General features: G+C 38.6%; 2 protein-coding genes across 2 annotated transcripts in view; one reads left to right on the forward strand and one right to left on the reverse strand.

Annotated features, from left to right (window-relative positions):
- The window catches only part of LOC126195047 (NF-kappa-B inhibitor-interacting Ras-like protein 2), a 73,890-nt gene extending 66,614 nt beyond the window's left edge, over positions 1-7,276 (forward strand). Inside the window, exons 3-4 of the mRNA XM_049933492.1 lie at positions 837-1,103; positions 6,502-7,276. Coding sequence (XP_049789449.1) covers positions 837-1,103; positions 6,502-6,753 — 519 coding nt within the window. The 3' untranslated portion in view covers positions 6,754-7,276. The remainder of the gene's footprint in view (positions 1-836; positions 1,104-6,501) is intronic.
- A 4,629-nt stretch (positions 7,277-11,905) lies between these two features.
- Positions 11,906-23,717, reverse strand: part of LOC126195045 (fatty acid 2-hydroxylase) — a 66,324-nt gene continuing 54,512 nt past the window's right edge. Inside the window, exons 6-8 of the mRNA XM_049933491.1 lie at positions 15,991-16,123; positions 15,374-15,493; positions 11,906-12,514 (exon numbers count right to left, since the gene is read on the reverse strand). Of these exons, the coding sequence (XP_049789448.1) occupies positions 12,429-12,514; positions 15,374-15,493; positions 15,991-16,123 (339 nt within the window). The 3' untranslated portion in view covers positions 11,906-12,428. The remainder of the gene's footprint in view (positions 12,515-15,373; positions 15,494-15,990; positions 16,124-23,717) is intronic.

Below are 23,717 nucleotides of genomic sequence, written 5' to 3' on the forward strand. Positions count from 1 at the left end.
TTCATATGGACAGACACCATGTTGGTTGTCATGCCCATATAGAATGCAGCACAGTGGTTGCAACTCAGCTTGTAGATCACATGACTGGTTTCAGAGGTAACCCTGCGTTTGATGGGGTAGGTGATGTTTGTGACCAGAGTAGGTGGGGGTGTGAGTATGCATGGGACAGGTCTTGCATTTAGGTCTATTACAGGGCTTTGAACCATGAGGTAAGGGGTTGGGAGCAGGTGTTGTGTAGGGATGGATGAATATACTGTGTAGGTTCGGTGGACGGCGGAATACCACTGTGGGAGGGGCAGGAAGGATTGTGGGCAGAACATTTCTCATTTCAGGGCATGACGAGAGGTAGTTGAAACCTTGGGGGAGAATGTAATTCACTTGTTCCAAGAAATCCAAACAAAATAAATTTGAGTTCAATCATTGGCATAAATACATCAATTGCGAAATGTCACTTACAGTACCGTTCAACTCTTGTGCAGTCTGTCTTGTGAAACTTGTGGATCTTACAGTCATGTTCAGCTTGAATGTGCCCATCTCTCTGCATAGACTCATTGTGATATAAAACATGCATACAATGTTGACACATTGTGGTTGCACTTGTGTGTCTTATGGTGAAGAACCTCTTATTACACAGTGCTCATTTAGTTAGATGCCTGGTCACCTTTACCTACAGAGTAAAGAGTGTGAAGTTTGAGAGGAGATAGAACAAGATTGCAGTACAGAAGAATGATTAAAGTGAAACATGGGAATGAATTTTATTATATTCTACACTGCACGATCTATGCTCCTCCAATTGAATACACTTTTATTTCAGAAGACTGTAATTTTTTTTTCAGGAGTTGCATTCAACAATAGAAGACATATATGTAGCCAATATTGAAACAGATCGTGGTACAAGAGAAAAGGTCCGGTTCTACGATATATGTGGCTTAGATCAACCACTTCCAAACAGTCCAGCATCACGAGATCAACCGCAGTTGCCACGACAGTATTTTGGACTTGCAGATGGCTATGTTTTAGTCTATGATACTGACAGACCAGAGTCTCTTGATGCCCTGATTGCATTAAAAAAGGATATAGACAGGAACAGAGAAAAGAAAGAGGTAATACTGAGTTATGTTCTTATTTTATTAGTGTGTGCATCCAGTGATTTTAAAACTGGAGTTAGTAACCCACCTATAATGAGCAGTTGTGACATTTTGGCACTGCAAGGAAGAGACATGTTCACTGAATTTGCTGCCTCATCCAGAAAAATGATTATCTGTGAAAAATAAAAGAAATGTCTTGACCTGTCACTATATTTATCTGAATAAAAGAATGGAAAATTCAGGATGGAATTATAATAATATTATGAAAAAGATAGATTGCTACTCACCTCATAGAGGATGTGCTAAGTTATTGGCAAGCACAATGAAAAAACTACTTAACATTTAAGCATTCTGACAAAGAAGTTGTCCTTCAGAAATAGAAAACACACACACCACTGTGACTGTACATCTGTAAAAGATCAGTATTGCATCATTTGTAGTCAGCTGTCTTTTATGCAACATGTATCACAGATGAGAATGCACTATTTGGCATTTACTGACTGCCTGGTTGTCAAATGGAATTCTTCCTACTTGTACTATTTGTAGTAGAAAGGCACAACTATCTTCCTTTCCTACACATTTTCTTCACTTCATTTTTGAACTATCACTTGAGACTTCCTGAGTATAATAGGAGATCCAAGTTTGGTTAATATGTGATGATGATCGAAATGTTACATCGTATTGTTTAGTTCTTGTAGTAGGAATGACATATCTTGATTTTGCCTCTCTTTTCCAGTTCAGTGAATAAATGAGGGACACACAAAAACACAGTTTCAGGCAAGGCAAGATTGCTGCATGTGAGTCCTCATCGCTGTTGCTCCTATGTTGACAGTCCTTAATATCTCTAAAATTGTATTGGTTGTTCTTACAACTTTTCACCTAATGAGTTAATATTGTCTGACATTGCAACAAGTTGTAAATGGCCTGAATAAGATGCATCTTCAACCGGTAACAAACCTAGCAGCTCCTCTCTGAATTGCTTCGATGTCTTTCTTCAGTCTGACCTGGTATGGATCCCAAACACTTGAGCAGTACTCAAGAACAGGTTGCACCACCATCCTATGTGCAGTCTCCTTTACAGGTGAACCACTCTTTCCTAAAATTCTCCCAATAAACCAAAGTTGACCATATGCCTATCCGACCATTGTTCGTACACTAATTCTCACTTTGTTCAGCTTTTGTTTGTCAGCTAGATTTTGACTTCTCTTGAAGCTGTGATGAATCTCTCTTTGTTTACATAGCAGTGTTCCAACATGGATGTTAAACCATGGTGGGTCTTTCTCATCCTGTACAACCTTGTTCAGAACATACTTGTCTAAGGCATGTTGAATGATGCATTTGAAGGTTTTTCATTTGTGCTCCACATCTTCATCCTCATCACTGACCATTTGATGCTGCCTACTCAGATACTCAGCAATTTGATCCTGTCACGCTTTCTAAGCAAAAATAACTTCGTACCTTTCTTAACATTCCTTGCAAAACCTGTGGTCATAGTTGCTTTCGCAGCCTTATCACCACCAATATCTTCCCCTGTGGTAACTGATTTGATAAGATCAGCTCTGTTTTTTGCTAGGAGGTCCAAGACATTATCTTCATGATTGGTTCTCTGGCTATCTGTTTGAATAATTTTTGGACAAGACATTCAGAATACTGTCAAATGAATCCCTGTCACTGGCACCAGTTTTGATAGCATGACTCTCCCAGTCTATTTGTGACAAGTTGAAGTAACCCCTACACCCTCCCCTGCCTTTACAATGGTATGATCAGGAAAATTATTGACAATATTCTAAAAGGCACTCTACCACTATAGCCTTTGACCCATGTGGTCCATAAAAGCATCCAGTTATGATTTTTGACCAACCTTTGATGCTTAACTTTGCCTAGATTAATTCACATTTGGAATGATAACCTCGCTACATATTTTTGAGATCTTTAATATTTTTGCTAACCTACCCTTATGATGCCAACGACCTTGCCTCAGGAAGTTAAGCACTGTTGGGCTGGGCTAACACTTAGATGGGTGACCATCCGGTCTGCCGAGTGTTGTTGGTAAGCAGGGTGCACTCAGCCCATGTGAGGCAAACTTAGGAGCTACTTGATTGAGAAGTAGTGGCTCCGGTCTCGAAAACTGACATACGGCCAGGAGAGTGGTGTGCTGACCACATGCCCCTCCATATCCGCATCCTGTGATATTTGTGGGGTGAGGATGACATGACGGTTGGTTGGTACCGTTGGGCCTTCATGGCCTGTTCGGGCAGAGTTTAGTTTTAGTTTTACCCTCATGATAAATATTCCAATCTGAACTTATGATTTCATTGCTGTTCTATCGTTTCAACAAATTTTCTGTTCCTAATACAATCTGGGCATTATAACCTTCGGTGATACTACTTATTGGACCTTGGATGCTCCTGCAGTTTACTAATATCATATTAACCTTTTTTATCTGATCTATGTGAGTGATCTTCTCTGAGAACATTGTGGCTGTTGTAACTTCGATTTTGGCAGACAATTCATCTCTGATCCCAAGTGGGGGAGGGGTTCTCTAATCTAAAAATCTCCCATGTTCATGCCATATGTACTCACCTCCCTCGTTCCTGCTGTTATAAGGGAAACCCTACAATTCTGCACCTGATACCAGAGGTTGAGAAATTCACATCCGATACCATTGCAGAGTTGTCTGAACTTTTGGTTTAGACCTTCCACTCTGCTCCAAACAAGAGGACCAAGATCGATCATGGGTACAATTCTACAGATAGTCAGCTTAGTCTGCACTCTGTGTGCGATGCTACTTGCCTTCACCATATCTTTCGTCCACTGAAAGGAGCTGAGGAAGGCGTTAGAAACCAAGTGGCAGGCGTCATTCGTGTCGACATGTGCTACTATTTGCTACCTGTTGCACCTGGTGCACTCAATAGCTGCCTAGCTGTGGCACTAATGAGGTTGTAATATAAGCAAAACAAGAGGAGAATAAAAAATACACTAAAATCTGCTCTGCAGGGTTCACACTGTAGCCTGAGACTGCAAGATAAGTGATTGATCTGTGCCTGCAGTAAGACAATATAGGATTTGTGGGTTAACTGTGGTGCAGATACTTCATTCTCCTCAAGCTAGCTTAAACAATGACACAGTTTTCAGAATTTTATTTATTTCATATTTTATTTTAAAACACACAAAGTGTAGATTGCTAGATATTGAGAGATATGTTAATTTTAAACTGTTTTTGCTTTATGTTCATTTCAGTACCTTTTCCTTTATGTATTTCTTACATGTCTCTAGTGTGATAACTGACAGTGTGTTCCTCATACAGCAAGTCATATGTGACTTGAATGCCTTTTGTTAATGATGTTTAGTGCATTTGCTCCAGATGGCATGTTGGTTTGTATGATATGTTTGTTGGGTAAAATGTTACATAATGTGAATTTGGTGGGGTTAATGTTGATGGTAATTTTACATTATTTCACTGTTGTTCCTTTAAATTTACGGAAAAGGTTTGCAGCAAATGGCTGACAGAGCTTGGAGACAATCATTATACACCTAAACCCGTCTCCTGTTTGATACACGTCTACAGAAAAAGAATATGGCAGTTGTATGATCTTAGGTTTTACCAGCATACAGAAATCTTCAAAATTTCTCAGGTTTTCAGCCGGGTAGCATTGTCCAAAAGGCGCGATATTTCGGCAAGCCGACTTCTTGCCATCTTCAGGCGTTCTTGGTGTCTGATTGATCTCTGATGGCTGCCGACTTTATATAACCTCCACCCCTCCCCGCGGCCTGCTTCCGAGCAGTCTGCGGCTGGTGGTGGGGGAAGGGCGGCGCTGGGTGGTGGGGGAAACACGGCACCCTGCGACAGATCATGGGCCGCAGTCCTTCCGCGGCTACGGCCGCTTGTGGAACTCTGCCATCGTGGTGACAATGCTTCTTCGTCTTCTTCTTCTTCTTCTTCTTCTTCGTCTTCATGTGTCCTGACAAGAGTGTATTTATGTGTAGACTGTCGTGTTTTAATCATACTCAAAGCTGGATCCCAGGCTTTGCTTAACTGGAAACCGCTGTCTTTATTTATTACTTCATCATGCAGCCAGATCTCCACTGCCTCTTTTAGGATACGGTTTCAGAAGGTGTTCGATTGCTATAACACCTTTGTGCCATCGTAGTTCATGTCATGTCCATGTGAGATGCAGTGCTCTGCCTCTACGGACTTGGTCGGCTGTGCATTACCTGTGTGGCGTTTATGTTCACTAGTTCTCTCCTATACCATCCGGATGGTCTGGCCTATATACATTTCCCCGCACTGGCAAGGGATGCCGTAAACTCTCGGTTTCTGGAGTCCTAAGTCATCCTTGACTGATCCTAATAATGTTTTTGTTTTGGATGGAGGGCGAAACATGCACTTGACATTATATTTTCTGAGTATTCTGCCGATCTTTGCCAATGTGTTCCTGACATATGGTATGACCGCTGTCTCAACTGGTTTGCCTTCGTCCTCAGAAGGCTGCGGTTTCGGCTTCTTTGGTCTTAAGGTGCTTTTTATCAGCCAGTTGTTGTAACCGTTTGTGCAGAACATGGCCTGCAAATGCTGCAGTTCAGCTGCTAGGCTGTCACAGTCTGAGATTTTGCTTGCTACATGGATCAGTGTGCGCAGAACATTCTCACACTGTGAAGAAGTGTGACAGCTGGAGGCATGCAGGTACAAATCTGTATGTGTCGGCTTATGGCAGATGCTTTGTCCTAGTGTGCCATCTGGTCTCTGCTTGACGAACACATCCAGAATTGGAAACTGGTTGTTTTGTTCTACCTCCATCGTGAACTTGATATTCTGGTGCAGTGAGTTCAGATGCTGCAGAAAGTCTTGGAGGCATTGTCGTCCGTGCGGCCAGATTATGAATGTATTATCTACATATCAAAAAAAGCAAGAGAGCTACTGGTGATAGCGGACAGCCCATCGCTACTCCATCTGTTTTTCGTAGTAGTTCCCATTGAACAGAAAGTATGTTGATGTAAGTACTAATTCAAAAACTTTGGTTACTGTTGGTTTGAATTTTTCTCCTATGAGACTTAGGGAGTCTCTTAGAGGTACTAGAAACTGTGAACAATGTCTTCTGAATTACATAAGTGGTGCCCACATTTTCCTACTAAAGGTCTCGTTTGCACTGCCAGATGATTTACCAAGTTGTATGTTGACACCACAGTATTGCTCACAACTGAGGGAAGTGACGTGTTATGCTTATGAATTTTAGGCAATGGGAGTGAATATACATGTCAATTTTAAGCATCTTATTGCCTTCTCATCAATCTCCAAACCCTCATCCCCCCCCCCCCTCCCTTCTCAGTTAATACTAGTTTGTTGTCAAATATGTATACACATACTTCTATGAAGTTTACACATTTCAGTTAATGTGCTTCTCTTTTCTTTCAGGTGGTGCTAGTAGTTATTGGAAATAGAATTAAACAGTCAGAAGTTGGCAATCTAGAGAATACTGCCAGTAAGGCAGCTCACTGGGCTGCAAGGGAGAAAATAAAGCATTTTGAAGTGAATGCCATGGATAGGAGCACTCTGTTTGAACCTTTCGTGTACCTTACATCAAGACTCAACCCACCACCAAATAAAAGCACTTTCCCACAGTTGAGCATGGTTAGGAAAAGTATTGGAAGGCCTGACACAAATTAGCAGCACTGTTACATTGGTGTAATTATCCTAAGAACTGGATCAATTTATACAGCATTTACTACCAGCTTGTTTTTTTTCTGCTGGAACCAGTACAGCAGTTGACTAAGGGATGTGTATTTTGTCTAGCTAATAGAGAGCTACTCTCAGACCTATCATTTAAAAATGTGGTATTAGCCCACCAAATGTTTTTTGCAAATGTTGCAGATCTAGAAGGCTATTGTTTTCTGTTTTCAACAGAAGGGAGAATGGAGGGATAAGCATGAGATTTACAGTTTTGGCAAAGAGTGTAACTGGGTGTTATTGTTTGTTTTTTTATCTTGTGAAAAAAATTGTGTAATAAAACTAAAACATTCATCTGTTCTGCTTTTGTGATTCTTGTTATTGATTGGGTCTTCATTCCATATTCACTATATGATTGTTAATAGTTATTATAAATAGTGAGTATTGAGGCTGTTATTTAGTAATGAACCATAATCCTGCTGTTCTGTTCCAATTTACTTTACATAAAATCTATTCAGAACAATATGCTGTGACTCTCATCCCTGTCTCTGAGTGACCTACCCTTTCTTTTCAACCTTCACCAAACTTGTCTCACTGAGAAAGGAAGGAATAGTTTTGAAATCGAAAATAGTTTCTTGTACTTTATTGTGTGTCTGTTGGCAGTACTGAAAATTTTGCCTTCTGAAGATAAGTACTGACCAGGAATCCTGTCTCATAATTTTATAGTTTGCTTAAGTGAGTTTTCTGTTGTCTATGACTGAAAATTTTGCAGCAAAAATCACTTAAATATTCTACACAAGCAAGTATTATGAGCTTTACAGTTATGTGTGTTGCAGTTTTCACACAACAGGATTGTCTTGATGTTCTTGATAGTCCTAATTCATTTTTCCAAACTTCGAAGATGTGTTTTTGGTGCAATGTGTTTCTTTGTGAGTAATTTCACTAGTTCCACTGAGAATCCACTAATTCCTGTCAGTTTATGTGAATTCCAACTAGGATCTACTGTAGTCTGCAAGACACAAATATAATAATCAGAAACAACAAGATGTTGCAAAAAAAAAAAAAAAAAAAAAAAAAAAAAGTGTCTGTCAATTCGTTTTTCATTTGCAGGCACAAGGACTTACATGATACTGGAAAGTCACCAAATGTTTTCCAACAGATGTTTTTATTGTGATCTCACTCTTTGGTTCACCTATTTCCCATGTTTATTTCATGTTTTTCCTTTTAGTGTGTACCTCTTTGGAGTTTGTGAAAGAAGATATCTGATAGTTGTGGTGGGACTCCTGTGGCTGCTATGCATTTCAGCCTCAACCAGTCATGCAATGTGATTTTGTGTGGCAGTGCCTCAGTGTTGTCATTATTGTGTTGAAGATTTTAGTGTTTTGCCAACAGCCATTTGCACTTCACAGTTGAAAGCTGGCAACAGCTCCATCAGCTGCCAGGGACCTTCTTCCTCTGACTCTACTATTAGTGTATTACTAGTAACTCCCAAGGATTATACTCCAACATAACTTATATTCCTTTTCTCTCCTTATATTAGCCACTCATTCATAATGGATCCCTGCCCCCTTCTACTTGTATCATTTCAGAAAAGCCTTTCTATCCCTAGCTAGCAAAGACCTATTTCCACATCATTTTCCTTTAATGCTGCCCCAGCTGTGGAATTTCTTAATGACCAGCTATAAAAATTCCATTTTCTGGATCACACCCTCTAAATCTTCAGACTCTGCCATTCTGTACTCCTTAGAAATGCAGTACTACAGAATCAAATTTCCATGGCACAGGCATCCCATTAAGATTCTTGTATTATGCAACCCAATTTCCTATATCCCATATTCCAATTAGTTAGTTTTTTGCTTTCCAATAATTAGAACAACATTGCAAATATCATCTCAAAGTAGTTATCCAATTTACTGTGTTCCTACACTTGCCACAGAATACCACTGCTCAAGACAACCTATCAAACTACTGGGGACCAAGTCCCTTCCCCTCCACAATAACCCCCCTAGTGCCCAGACCCTTGCTCACCTCTTCCATTTGTCACATTCCCTGAAACTCTCTCTCATCAGCCCACAAAGCTCAGAACCCAAAAACCCACAACTCTGTTGTTAAATTATCAATTAGGAACTATAGTCATTCCTTGAATCCATTTCCTTCCCTATCCTAAATCCCGGCCATCTTGGACTCCCATTGTAACTTATTCCTATACTCCCATGGAAAGAATCTCTACCCAAGTTGACCAACATGTCCAACTTATTGCCTGCTACTTAACTTCTTCCTGAATTGAGGATAGAAACCACTTCCTTCATTTCCTCTCCACTGTCCTACCTCATTACCAACTGTGTCCTTGCGTGTCACTGTAGACACTACCTCACTATATGGTAACGTACCCCAATTCCACAACTTTGCCATTTCATTTCTCATTGACATGTCAAACTATGCCCTTACACATAATTCCATAACTCCTTCTCCTTTGAGGAGAAGAATCACCCACCTTACAGTCAAGCCACCTGTAGATTGTGCATGTGCAGTTACAATAAATCCATTTTCCAGTGTGCTGACGATATTTACAGATAGGTGCTACCCTCCAAACCTAGTTCACAAAACATTTCCCATGCTATATATACACACCTGGTCCTAATTCTCTTACCACCTCCACAAATGATCTACTAAGGATCACCCTCATTGTTATCCATATCATTCCAGAGTGGAACAACTTTGCCACTCTCCCAGTCTGTGAAACATTCTGATCCATCTATAGGCAACACCTGCACCAACCCCTTGTTACATGGGTTGTATCTTGATAAAAGACCCAAATCCAAAACCTGTTCTATATCCCTGATATAGCTTAGCTCAGTGTATTCCAGTCCCTGTCCCATCAAGTGCAGGGCCACTTGTGAAAGCAGTCATGTCATATATCAACTCTGCTTTAATGTCAACACAGTCTGTTGTCTTGGCATTAAGTGCGTCTTGGCATTAAGTGCCCACACAAATGAATGACAACCACAAAGACTAAAGTTGACCAACTAGTGGCAGAGCACAAAGTGTGTGACTACATTTGTTTTCTAACGATCTGTGGCATTTGGATTCCCATCAACACCAACTTCTTTGTATTCTATAGATGAGATGTGTCCTTGTAACACATCCTTTGATTGTGCAATCACCCTGACCTCAACTTGGCTAACCCGTCTTCATGCACCTCCACTTGCACATCCACCTCCACCCCTGTCTACGTGCTTTCCATCCTCCAGCTTCACTCTAGCTCAGCTTATCAATCTACACCCACACACAACTGTATCCATGTTTTTTCTCTCATGTTTCTGGACTGATTTTTCTTCTTTATACGGTTGACATTACTTACATTATTATACGAGATGAAACCCTTCATAAAACAACACTAAATTGCCAAAAAATGTGAATATCAGATGTTGAAGTAAAGAGTTCATGTTGGATCCTATTGAACTGTACAGAAGTGATGGTTAACACATGGCTGTTGAAGTTTTCCAAAAACTCAACAAATGTTGTTAACAAAGGAGTATTGGTATGGGGTGTTACAGGGCAGGACAGAACATCAGGAATAAGAACATCAGCCATTTACGTGTTTGTGAAAACATGTGACTTGCTAGAGATGGTTTGATCTGAGCAGAGAAGTTGCATAATGATAAGACTGACAAGATTCAACCTGTAGATACTCAGCTTAAAAATTAAAGGCAGTGTGTTTTGTTTCTTGTTTGAGATAATTAATTCGAGGTAACTTATGTGTTGCAATTAACATTTTCATCCTTTCCTTTTCCAAATTATTGTTTCTTTCTAAAATGTAAGCAATGAGTGTTTTGGTTTGAATTGTATAATCTCCCCTCCTAAGTTAGCCCATACACACCCTGATGTGTTCATTACTTGCTACTCTTATCACAAGGAGACTGTATTTGTTCTTGCCTTCTCATTATCGTTGGAAATTGACTGTAATACCATTTCTGTACAAAAATAATATGTCGTGTTCAACTATTTCTGTTTTTGTCTGAAGTTTCTAGTGTTTAAAATATTGTGCTAGAGAAGTGTCTAAAATATTGTGCTAGAGAATCTTACAATTCTTTTTTTTTTTTTTTTTTTTTTGCAGAAAAATATTATTTATTTGTGTTAAGTGTAATATTAATGTATTTATGTCAACACATTTAAAAAATGATAAATTGTGAAGACTTCTTGAGTTAAACTCAGCGTCTTAGTTTTAGAAAAACATTTAAAAACCATTGGCCACTATCTTGACAGCCAGAATTTCGGTATTGTGTACAAGTCAACTGTACAGTCTAACCCCAGTGTTCCAGTACAGGTAAAGCAGGCTGCATTCTTATGGCGAATGCTATAAAATGAGACAAGAGTAAGTTATTTTTGGTGATTTCTGTTTTAAACTGGGGAAATATAATGTGCGATTAATGTATGTAATACAGTATTTGTTGCAGTGTTATTTACCTGTGATAATATTCCATATTCCTTGTTATTTCTTGGCACATTCTGTGCTGTGCTTTTGGTTATAATTATGTCAAGTGAGGTTTTGTGAAAATAACAACACAGGAAAATATTTTTATAAATAAAATGATTGATCACAATTCAGAAATAGGCACCACATTTTCACACTGAAAGTGGGGAACTTGAATGACAGTTTCTTCTGGAACACTTTGACCTGTTAATGTTGGGAGAACTGCCACTGTTCTGTTACATATACCACACTTGGGGTTGCTGTAAAAGCTGAATTTTACATTTCTTCAAGAGATTAATTTTAAGTTCCGTCTTCGAACATATTGTTGTAGAAAAGCATATTGTCTTGTTTGTTTTAGTTACATATTGCTGTGTGTTTCTTTTCTTTTTTTCCCCATCATATTGCCATATTTATATATGGATCTGTTCTTAACCAGCAAGAATTTAATTTACAGAAATTTACAAAATTTTTATTTACTGATTATAAACAAAATTTCATATTGAAAATGATATGGCTCAATACAAATCTTAGAACACTAAAAGGTTAGTTGTTTCCAAGTATCTACTTGGCTACCACTTTTATAAATGTTCATAGTAGTATGAAATTCAGAGTAGTGTCCTTTGCTTGTATCTCAAATTTTAGAAATCAGATGCAAAACAAAATAATCAAATCATTAAAAATTGATACAGTGTTTAATTTTTATTAGAAAAATTTGATAAAACTCTTCAGTTTAAAACAAAAGATTGATCACATTATTCAGCTGTGTTGTCTGTCAGCCTGTGGTGGAATCCCATATACTTCGTGAAAATAAACTTGTATGTTTTACAGGCAAGACACTTTGTAAGTTAAAAAAGGAAACAAAAACACTTTAATGTAAAAAAGTCATTAAGTAAAAATGAATGTCTTTTTAGATATGCCAGTTTTAGTTATGCATGGCCAGAGTGGTGTTCCTCCTCCTTGTGGACATTGTCATACCTGAACTGACATCCATACCCAGACCTTTCATACAAGACAGTGCCTTGTCTTTTGGTTTTGCACAAAGTAAGCTCTTTAGCCCACACAGTGGACTTATAAACAACATTGATCTCAGATATAGAAATAAATTACAAGTTTCTTGAACACTGAATTGCTGTGGTCTTTGCACACATATACATGAATGAAATAAATATATGACGCATTGGAACTGGAAACTGTTTCAACATCACCATCGCAATACCCATTTCAGTTTTCGCAGCAGTATTCTTGTTCCAAAGATGTAGTCCCAAAATTTGCTGGAGATACCAAACCCTGAAAAGTGAGATGATATTAAACATGAGGGTGCATATTTTCAGAAAAGAAACAAATACTTCTAAGTTTGTTTCCATAGATGTTTTTGGCACTAGTTTAGTAGTAGTCACGATTAATTTGATACTCCTTTCTCCAATTATGTTTTTATCCAAGTAAATGGTGTGTATAGGAAAATTAAAGCCAAAGATATGACAATTCTTCATATAACCAGTGATGAGCACACCTAAATACATGCTGACAAAAAATTTGATTCATATTTACTATAACATACATAATTCAGAATCATGATAATATACCCTTACACTTATATACAATGTGCAATCTGGAAAGTAATGTCACTTTATACCCCCTCCCGCTCCCCATGCTCTTGTATTGGTTTCGATATAGTCAGACCAGTTGGGTTAGAAGGAGTAGGATTTTACAACTTTTCATTGCCGTTCAGTTTAGTCTGCCTTGAGCTTGGGAGCTTCAGTATCGGTGTTTCATGGAACCTCCTGATAGCAGAATTTCATAACACTTGATGAAGTCAACCAAGTTTGTTCTAACCTCAAGAAAAGTCTTGTCAGCACCTTCCAAATGAATCAGAAAGTCTGAGAGGACTCTGCTTTTCCCATGTTCTCTAGTTTCAAAATGGTTGAAGTAGTTGAAGGGGTGCCAAGAAGAGATGAATGACGGTCCTCACTGTGGACAGCCATCAGTGAAAAATTGACATAGATCTGTATCAAGTTCAGGATCTTTTCAACACCAACCATCAAATGAGTATGTGGATGACAACCACAAGAATAACTGATTGGTGACTGTGAGTGAACTGTTTTAGTGTGTGCAAATGGAACCTTAATTTTTGTGTGTGTCATTACAGGCAGTGAAGTATGGATGTTAGAGACTTTTTCAGTAACAAATGTGAAGTTTACAAAGAATGTGTAGCCTAAGGGCAGATAGTCAACACTGTCTAATGTGCTCGAGAGATTGAGAAGAAGGATCATCTGAATGCAATATGAGATCACTGATAACTGACAATAGTGCCATGACAGTGCTCCCATCCACCCTTCTCTGCTTGTGAGAGTGTCCCTGGCCAAGCACAACTTGGCAACACTGCCCCAGTCCTCATACAATCCTACATGGCTTTAGCAGACTTTTTCCAAAAAGAGTAGCCTGAGAGGAGTCCGTCCTGGGACCATCAGGATGATACAGATCTCCATGATTGAAATGAATTAACTTTTAGAAGTAAGGAATCTTTTATTATGTTTGAGAGGATTGGGAGGGGGGATGGGGAGGGGGGGGGGGGGAGAAAGACAGACATTAGTGGATTAAAAAAAAATGTAGTTGAATATCACACTAGTGAATATTAATCATGAAGTTTTTGGTTGTAATCAAATGATGTCTGGTATCCACACAGTGTGTTTCAGGAGGAAACAGACTTAATTTATGTAAGTGATAGCATAGACTATTGAGAGAAAAAACCATATTAGTAATCATATTCTCTGCTATCAGTGTGTAGTCACTAGCTCTGATTAACAACACATCCATCTACATGAGATGGGATATGCATTAAGTTCATGGTGGCGAATTTGGGCATGATTGTAGAAGAGAAAACAACAAATAACTGTCTATTTATTTAACATTACTTGTAATGTTCCTGGTCCTGATAGTTCCAAACAGCTTTGTGCTGCAAGCTGTTTACAGAAGATAATTCTTGTATGAAAAGCTTTTCTCTCATAATAGTCTTGATTATCACTTCTTCCTGTATATTGACTTGAGTGAAAGAGAGTTTTGTGGTATGAGCACAGAATTCGGTGCTAAGCTTCAATATTAAGACAAACAGAAGAAGGGTATGAGAACAGATGGGAAGAGAAAACGAGTGGCTCGAACCTGCATATGCAGCTAAAGGTACAATGCAAGAAACATTAAATATACATTGCCATCATTTATGATTATCAACTTCAGATTGATTCCCTGGGACCTGCAGACACTATTCTCAGTGTTTGTGCTACTAATGGAACATATCCGGATAAATGTATCAATATATTTCTTTCCACTGCACCTCGCTTTCCATATCATAAAGAATTTCACAGTCTGAGTACTGTGTGCCTTACAATCACAAAGTTCCAATCCAACCTATATCCTCCCCCTTATATTATTCACTTTCTGTCTTGATATGATTGACTTCTTACTAGTTTAACCTCATTTTCACAGTAAATGTATTATTATTGTAGAAAGAGGTTGTATAATTAAGCTTTGTTGGTACAAGATGGAAGACATTCCTCAACTGAGAGTGAATTCTGCTTAGTTTTGAAGAAAAGTAATATCTAAACCAAGCAATTGCTTGTGGAAATCCACATTAAAACTTTTCCTGTTTGTGATCTGTCAGCTCTTGCATAAACTTTGCGCTAATACCTTTCATATTTAGATCACTGCATACAATCAACCAACAATAGTACTTGAATCAGATTGGTGTAGAGATCTTAGATTTCCCATTACTCATAGATGGCACTGCTCTATACTTCTCATTGAGCAATATCAAATAGCACTTTACCAAGTGTTATAGGTGCAAAGGTAAACTGTATATTCATGACCAAATTATTGAATGTTTCAAGTTTTTCTGTGTTAGGTTTAATTTGTGTTAAATTAATTTGTTTTTATTAGGCATTGAAACAGTCTCGGATAGTGTTATTTTCTGATTTCAACAGCTGCAGGTACCATGAACTATTAACGGCTATGCATTGAACTTTATGCCCTCTGTTACATTCAAACAATAGCTAAGGTAGTGATGTTTATATGTGTATTCTTGCCTTCATACCTTTGTACTTTCCTTAATAAATTGAACCATGATTTGCTTATGACAGTCAGTTATATACTTACCGTTGTCATGTTCGGTGAAGTGATGTTGGTTGTGGTACCTTTTCATTTCATATAGATATGAATCTGGGTTAGGCGATCCATGGTGAAGATAATAATGTATGAGGTCATATGATATATACCCTGAAAAATTAAAATGATGATGATTTAGTTCAAAGATTCAGGTGGGTAACACGAGATAGTAATACGAAACTTTTGTGAACAAAACCTGAAATAATGTCTTATCTAAGGTGTAAATGGATATAGGAAGTGTAGAGCATTATCTTTTGTAAAATGAATGTGTTGGTCAGCAGAAAATATTGGCATCAGCTGACAATACTTTTAGCTCCCAGATATCTCTATTAATTTGTAAAAGTTCAATGATGGATGACTGCACTCATTGGAAAGGTTGAAAAGTTTTCACACATGTTATGGACATTTCAAGAAACATATAGCATAGCTAATATCTCCAGAAATCTTCAATTCTGTTGTAACAACTGTGAGATCTGTGATCTATATCTCAGCAGTAAATGCATAAAATGGTTACAAATATCTAGACTTAGTGAAATGAAGGTAAAAATTTACTAATGTAATTCCTCTACCTAAGAAAAGTAGCCCTAATGCTGGCAGATAAGACATACCTGCTATGGATCCAGCACAAATGAAGTCGGCCAGTGAAGCAGGGAAAAGTATGATGTAGATTAAATATACTATACTTGTTATGATGGCAGCAGGCACTGGGGGGAAAACCAGTCTGCCTGGGTCAAATGGTACCTGTAAGCAATTTTAAAATTGTGAGCATTTAAGTTTATCAGGATACATTTATCATAAAAAATGCATTGACTTAGAAATTAGCTGGAGTTAAGAATGAGTAAGTGGTGTTAGAGGCAAGGAATAACTACAAATTGCAGAAGTAATGCACTATATGAGAACCATTCAATCAGAGTAATGGATACAGAATGGGCAAAGCATGCTGTGTGCATAAGGACAGGTCATACAAGAATCTAACTCTTGTAAATTGGAAGGAACTTAGAATATTTGTGTTTGGAAACAACTTTGAAATTTGGTCTCAACAAATGGCTTTGCTTCTTGTATTTCTGTGCATGTTATAAAACAGAAACCACAATATATTAAACAGTAATTTAGACATTAATTCTTTTTTGAATGATTGTATTGTGCATAGAAAAACTGAATAAAGAGGATCCCGTTATTTGAAAAAGTAGCTTGCTAATTTTGTTTCGGACAACAAGGACAGCTTTATGTGGACTGTTAGACTTTACATTCCGGGTAAGCCAGTTCTAAGGGCAGAGGAAGTTAAGGGCATACTATATCCAAAACTACCACACGTAGTAATTGCAAAGCGGTGTTCAAACCAACCTTGAGGACAGCTTTATCAAACCTTACTATGTAGAGCTGTCCTGTCCGTAAGTGTCTGGGTAAGCCAGCTGTCTGGGTAAGTCAGTTCTAAGGGCAGAGGGCATACCATATCCAAAACTACCACACATAGTAATGCAAAGTGGTGTTCGAGCGAGCCTTGAGGACAGCTTTATCATACCTTTCTTACTTCAGAGGGTCAGGGGTGCCGACTTTTAAAAAATATTGGGGGGGGGGGGGAGGGGGGGGCATACTGGGGATCTTGTCCCGGGAAATTTTCTAAATTTTGGATGAAAAATAGTGAGTTTTAAAGTTTTTTTTAAGTATTTTATATTCATATGATCAACATTAGAACCACAAAAACTAGCATCTCGATAACTTGACACTCTGGGCAACTCGACAAGCTTGACACATTTTTTGGCTTTGAAAAAAAAGAAACAAAACATAAACACACTCGGTATTTTCGTAAAAAGCTAATTTAATTTACAGTAATAATCATGCTTATAGACTATTACAGAGCAGTGAATATGTAGCTCTGAAAAGACTGAAATTATATTTAAATAAACCCTAAACTATCATTAAAAGAATAAAACATGAAATACTGCTGTCACACAGTAATAGCACTTGGATTAATAAGTGAAATAGCTAGTTTAAGCATGCTTTGAATAAGGCTCAGGGTTCATTAAATAAAAACAATATTTCAAAGTTAATGCTTTAATACAGTTAATAAAGTTAATACAGTATGCCTAATACTTTCAATCGAAAAGTATGTAAATAGCGGGTTTTAGTTGGGTCTTACACCCTAAAAATATTTAATTATTTGAAAATAACTAATACAGTACTATAGCTATACAGTACTAAACTAGTAGTAATATTCCGAAACTGAAAATTTAACATTATGTATGTATTTAATTCTCTATTTTATAAAGATTTTTAATATTGCTCTAAATGCCATTATTATGGCTAGAGTGTCTTTAGAAAGGTTCAAATGTCAACCATCTGACTGGTTGACTGAATATGAAGTCGTTGATGATTGGTCAGATATCCAATTCATCCAAAACATCTTGGTGGGCATGAAGAACAGCAAAGTTGTTCAATCGCTTTTGTCCCATTGTTGATCGGAGATATGACTTCAGACATCTAAGGAAGCTAAATGACCATTCTGCTGTTGCTGTCGTGATTTGTGATGGGAACTACTTGGAGAAGCTTAATGCACATCACTACTTCACATAACATTTCTCCAACTGCAGGCTCTTGTGTAATGTACTTTCTTACATCATGCATGTTTTTTAAGACCACTTGTTTTTTATTTGCGATATCGGCTAACATATTCAAGTGTAAGTGCAGTCTCTCAATGTCTAGGTCATTTTTGAAAAACTCAGTTGATTTTTTTCAAATTTGTTTCACCTCTGTTTGCTAAAAGTCTAGTTGAAGCAAACCGCCCAGTAATGCAAAATTGAACTGTTTCACAAACTTCAATGTAAATAGCTTTGTAGTATTCTTTTGGGGTTTTGAAAGTGTGTGATGAGCTGGCTTAATTGTTTTCAGACTTCTTTGGTATCCTTCGAGTCCGAGGAAGCGAAGGATCGTCAACTTGTGAAGGGTTTTCTTTTAAACATAATTCCAAAAAGTGTGGCCATTGAATTTTTTCATTGAATCCTCTACTGGGTTCATTGCATGGCAATAAAGCCGTAAAAAGAAATAAGTCTTGAATTGTAACATTGACTCGAGGTAGCCTGCACATTTGTAACCTGCCTCTGTTTTGTCCTCTGCAGAAAATGTTTCAAAAAACTCAAGAAGTTCTTCAAAGTTTTTTAATATTCTCGAGTCGGGCAAAGGGATCGTAGACCAGCTTGGTCGTTGGCGCTCTCACAGCATATGCTTCTGTAAAGTCCCATTCATTTGTTGGATTCCCTTACGGTGTTTATTAAGTCCTTGACTAAACCCATAATATCTCTCATAGATGTAAGATGGCGGAGACTGTCTACAACTGCCAAGTCTAAACTGTGAGCAGTGCAGTGCACATAAAGTGCTTTTGGTTGCACATCCAAAACTAACCTTTTTACTCCTTTGAACTTACCTCTCATATTCGAGGCTCCATCACAGCACTGTCCTCTTAAGTTATCCATTGACAAATCAAGATGAGCAAAAAACGTCTTTTAAAATACTAAACAGAGTTTGTGATTCAGTGTTGGGGGTCTCGTATAAGCCAATAAAGTCTTCATTGATGATTAAGGAACCATCGACAGCACGAATACAAAATGGCACTTGTTCGTGAATCGAAGAATCACTTGTTTCATCAACCATAATAGAAAAATGTTCAGTCTTCTTGATTGAAGCCAATACCTTTCCCAACACAGACTTTCCTAGTAGATCAATGATCTCATTGTGAATATCGTGGGACGTCCACTTATACCCCAAATGCCCTAACCAGTCTTTAAACTCAGGTATGTCATTCTTTCAGATTTCCAACAACTGAAAAAAAATTGAGTTTACATCTTTGTGCCCTCTAATTGCTAGTCCTTGTTGGCATAGAAATTGCACAGTAGTAAAAATTGTCTCAAGATCTAAATGGCCTTTCTTCATATCACTATCTAACTGTTCATTCAATTGGGAGGCCGCACTTTGGTTAGTGATAGAATTTAGTTTCAGAACACCTTCCTTATGTGTAAACATATTTTCATGAAGACAGAATTTTTCCAAAGCCAAAGCCTTTTTCCAGTTAGAAAACCCTATGGAAGGAAATGCATTTTCTTTTTTTTTGAGGAAAATTGTAATAGATTTTCAGCATCTGCCTCTTTGCAGGTTTTGCAAAAAACTTTTTCGGTAGATGCTTCATATTCTAGCCATGTATATTTGATCAACCAAGACTTCTGAAATGATTTTCCCTTACCAGATTGTCCATGTTTCGGCTGTGAACAGTTCTCGCCTGAAGATGACGAAGCAATTGACGACACAATAATTGTTGGAGGTTGGCTTGCAGTGCCGTTTTGGTAACAAATTTTTCCATCGCAAACTTAATTCACAGTACACTAAGAGACTAAAGTAAATGAATAAAATATAGTCATATAAAATAGTCCACTAGACACTAAAGGCAGAACACTAAACACGTCTGCAGCATGCACTGAATGAAACTATCCACACAGAATGACTGCGACAGCAGGCTGGGCTTTATATAGCTGCAGTGTCGTAATGTCTCAAAGTGTCAAGGCAATGCGAGGCGGAGGGTTCCAGGTGCTTCTGCTCCAGTCCTTTTGATGTCATCGCAGCCACAGAGCTGGCCCGCTGGCACCAGATTGTACCTGAAGGTTCATGCACCGGGACAAAAGTGTGCCCGCAGCACCATAACACTATCATGATTCACACCACTCACACCACGCAGTTAACCTGCTTACTACCATAATAATTATTTGTTTTAACACATTACTGAAAGTATTTTAAAAGGTAACTATTGTCAAACAAGGAAAAAATAAAAAATTCCAACATAATTTTGTGATTTTACAAAGCATAATATAACTAATAATTTTCTTAAATGATTGCGGGGGCTCCACCCACCCCAAATGAATTTTTGAGGGGCTCGGCCCCCCTCTGGCCCCATGGAGTTGGCGCCTGTGCAGAGGGTTATCTGTGGTGAGATCATACTAACATATGGTTTATGAAGAGATGCGTAGCCTTTTCAATAACTGTAGGGACAGCAGTTTGAATGACTGACTGATCTACTCTTATTACACTAGCCAACTTGATCGCGTGTGCTGGTACCATTGGCAATTGAAAGCAAGGAGAAACTACAGTCATTATATTTACTCAGAAGCAGCAGGTCTATTGTGTGTTTTAATAGTGATGGAATCTTCCTGGGCAAAATAATCCAAAGGTAAAATACAATCCTGTTTTGTATCCTTTGGTTGGGACTGCTTGGAGAATGATGTTATCACCTGGCATCTACCAGTCATTCCTTACTCCTGTAGATAAATCATGTTAGCACATGGCTTATTTAATGAATGGTTTGGTAATACAGCTGTCAGTAACTGCCATGATTGGCATTATTACATTCTTCTTAGAGTCTTCTTGTTTCACATATCATGCATACCTACATATCAAGTGGAACAGTTTTGTCACTATTCCTCCTCCTATGGATTTTAATAAATCTGAGAGAACATCATCTACACCAGATGCCTTGTTTCAGCTTAGGGTCTTCCAGAGTTACGTTACGTAAAATTCTTCTCCCAGGATTGCATCCCCCTTTTCATTACATTGCCTCCAGGTTCCTTTCATTTATATGGTCATACTGTATACAGGGTGTTACAAAAAGGTATGGCCAAACTTTCAGGAAACATTCGTCACACACAAAGAAAGAAAATATGTTATGTGGACATGTGGCCGGAAAAGCTTACTTTCCATATTAGAGCTCATTTTATTACTTCTCTTCAAATCACATTAATCATGGAATGGATACACACAGCAACAAAACACACCAGCGTGACTTCAAACGCATTGTTGCAGGAAATGTTCAAAATGTCTTCCGTTAGCGAGGATACATGCATCCACCCTCTGTCGCATGGAATCCCTGATGTGCTGATGCAGCCCTGGAGAATGTCGTATTGTATCACAGCCGTCCACAATATGAGCACGAAGAGTCTGTACATTTGGTACCGGGGTTGCGTAGACAAGAGCTTTCAAATGCCCCCATAAATGAAAGTCAAGAGGGTTGAGGTCAGGAGAGCGTGGAGGCCATGGAATTGGTCCGCCTCTACCAATCCATCGGTCACCGAACCTGTTGTTGACAAGCGTATGAACACTTCGACTGAAATGTGCAGGAGCTCCATCGTGCATGAACCACATGTTGTGTCGTACTTGTAAAGGCACATGTTCTAGCAGCACAGGTAGAGTATCCCGTATGAAATCATGATAACGTGCTCCATTGAGTGTAAGTGGAAGAACATGGGGCCCAATCAAGACATCACCAACAATGCCTGCCCAAACGTTCACAGAAAATCTGTGCTGATGATGTGATTGCACAATTGCGTGCGGATTCTCGTCAGCCCACACATGTTGATTGTGAAAATTTACAATTTGATCACGTTGGAATGAAGCCTCATCCGTAAAGAGAACATTTGCACTGAAATGAGGATTGACACATTGTTGGATGAACCATTCGCAGAAGTGTACCCTTGGAGGCCAATCAGCTGCTGATAGTGTCTGCACACACTGTACATGGTACGGAAACAACTGGTTCTCCCGTAGCACTCTCCATACAGTGACGTGGTCAATGTTACCTTGTACAGCAGCAGCTTCTCTGATGCTGACATTAGGGTTATCGTCAATGGCACGAAGAATTGCCTCGTCCATTGCAGGTGTCCTCGTTGTTCTAGGTCTTCCCCAGTCACTAGTCATAGGCTGGAATGTTCCGTGCTCCCTAACACGCCGATCAATTGCTTCGAACGTCTTCCTGTCGGGACACCTTCGTTCTGGAAATCTGCCCCGTGCTAATCCATACATCGAATGGGCATCTACCAACTCCGCATTTGTAAACATTGCACTGACTGCAAAACCACGTTCGTGATGAACACTAACCTGTTGATGCTACGTACTGATGTGCTTGATGCTAGTACTGTAGAGCAATGAGTCGCATGTCAACACAAGCACCGAAGTCAACATTACCTTCCTTCAATTGGGCCAACTGGCGGTGAATCGAGGAAGTACAGTACATACTGACGAAACTAAAATGAGCTCTAACATGGAAATTAAGCATTTCCGGACACATGTCCACATAACATCTTTTCTTTATTTGTGTGTGAGGAATGTTGCCTGAAAGTTTGGCCGTACCTTTTTGTAACACCCTGTATATTCATGTTAGTTTCACTCTGAGCAGTGAAACAGTTTTGAGATTTCATAACAACAAATGCGAGGGTGTTCTGAAAAGCGATGCCTCCAAATTTTTTATATGAAAGCTGTTAAAACTTTTTAACTAAAACAAACATTATTAACATTCTACATCTTTATTCTTCACGCCTCCACAATTGCAGCTGCAGGCCTCTGCTGCCAGAGGGCTCCAAATTGTAGCATGTAACATGTTGGTGTATAAAGCAATGATGTCGGTGCATGAGAAATAGTGTACTGTAACAGTGTTTCGAATTCAAAGAGTTCTTTCACACATAGATTGCCCTCTCTTTCTGCATGACAAAGTCAGAACACACAAGAGAGCTGTGAGATCTGCAATAGTCTGCCACTTCAGATTCACTGTAATTGATCATACTCCGTACAGTCCCGACTTGGCCCAATCCGAGTTTCATCTGTTTCCAAAATTTAAAGCATACCTTCAAGAACTTCAGTTTGATATTGGTGGAGTGGTGCTAGCAGAGGTGAGGTTGTGGCTCTATGAATAAAGTCAAGCATTCTACAGTGATGGTATCAAGAAACTGGTCTTTCCTTGGTAGAAATGTGCTTGTTGCGTGGATGACTATGTTGAGAAAGAAATATGTTGACAGGAAGAATAAAGATGTAGTACGTTCATAAAATTTGTTTTGTTTGAGAAGCTTTAAGAGTTGTCACACAAAAATTTGTTAGCATTACTTTTCCGCATGCTCTCATGGTTCTGGGTGCACTTGCTGCTAATGGTGTCTATTATATGCCCCACCTTTTTGCAGAATGATGCTGAATTGATAGCTTTGATTATATGGCAGTGCAGGGTGGGAATTTGGTTTGTAATGAGCCTCCCATGCTGATACTAGCCTGCTAGCCCATGCTTATCTTCAGAAGAAGAAATTCAGCACTGCTGATACATCTACATGTTTACAATTTACAATTAAGTGCTACTAAAAGTAGAAAAAATCTGTTCCTGAATTTTTCTTTCCTAGTGGAAAAAAGAGGGATATGTTGAGGAAGGAGGGCACATCACTCAGATCTTAGGTCGACAGTGGGTGAGGGTGCCAAAAGATTAAGGAGGAGGCATCAGAATGTGCAAGTACAAAGATGGTACATTTTTAATCAGTTTGCG

This window comes from Schistocerca nitens, chromosome 7 (assembly GCF_023898315.1).
Source record: "Schistocerca nitens isolate TAMUIC-IGC-003100 chromosome 7, iqSchNite1.1, whole genome shotgun sequence".
Taxonomy (NCBI): Eukaryota; Metazoa; Arthropoda; class Insecta; order Orthoptera; family Acrididae; genus Schistocerca; species Schistocerca nitens.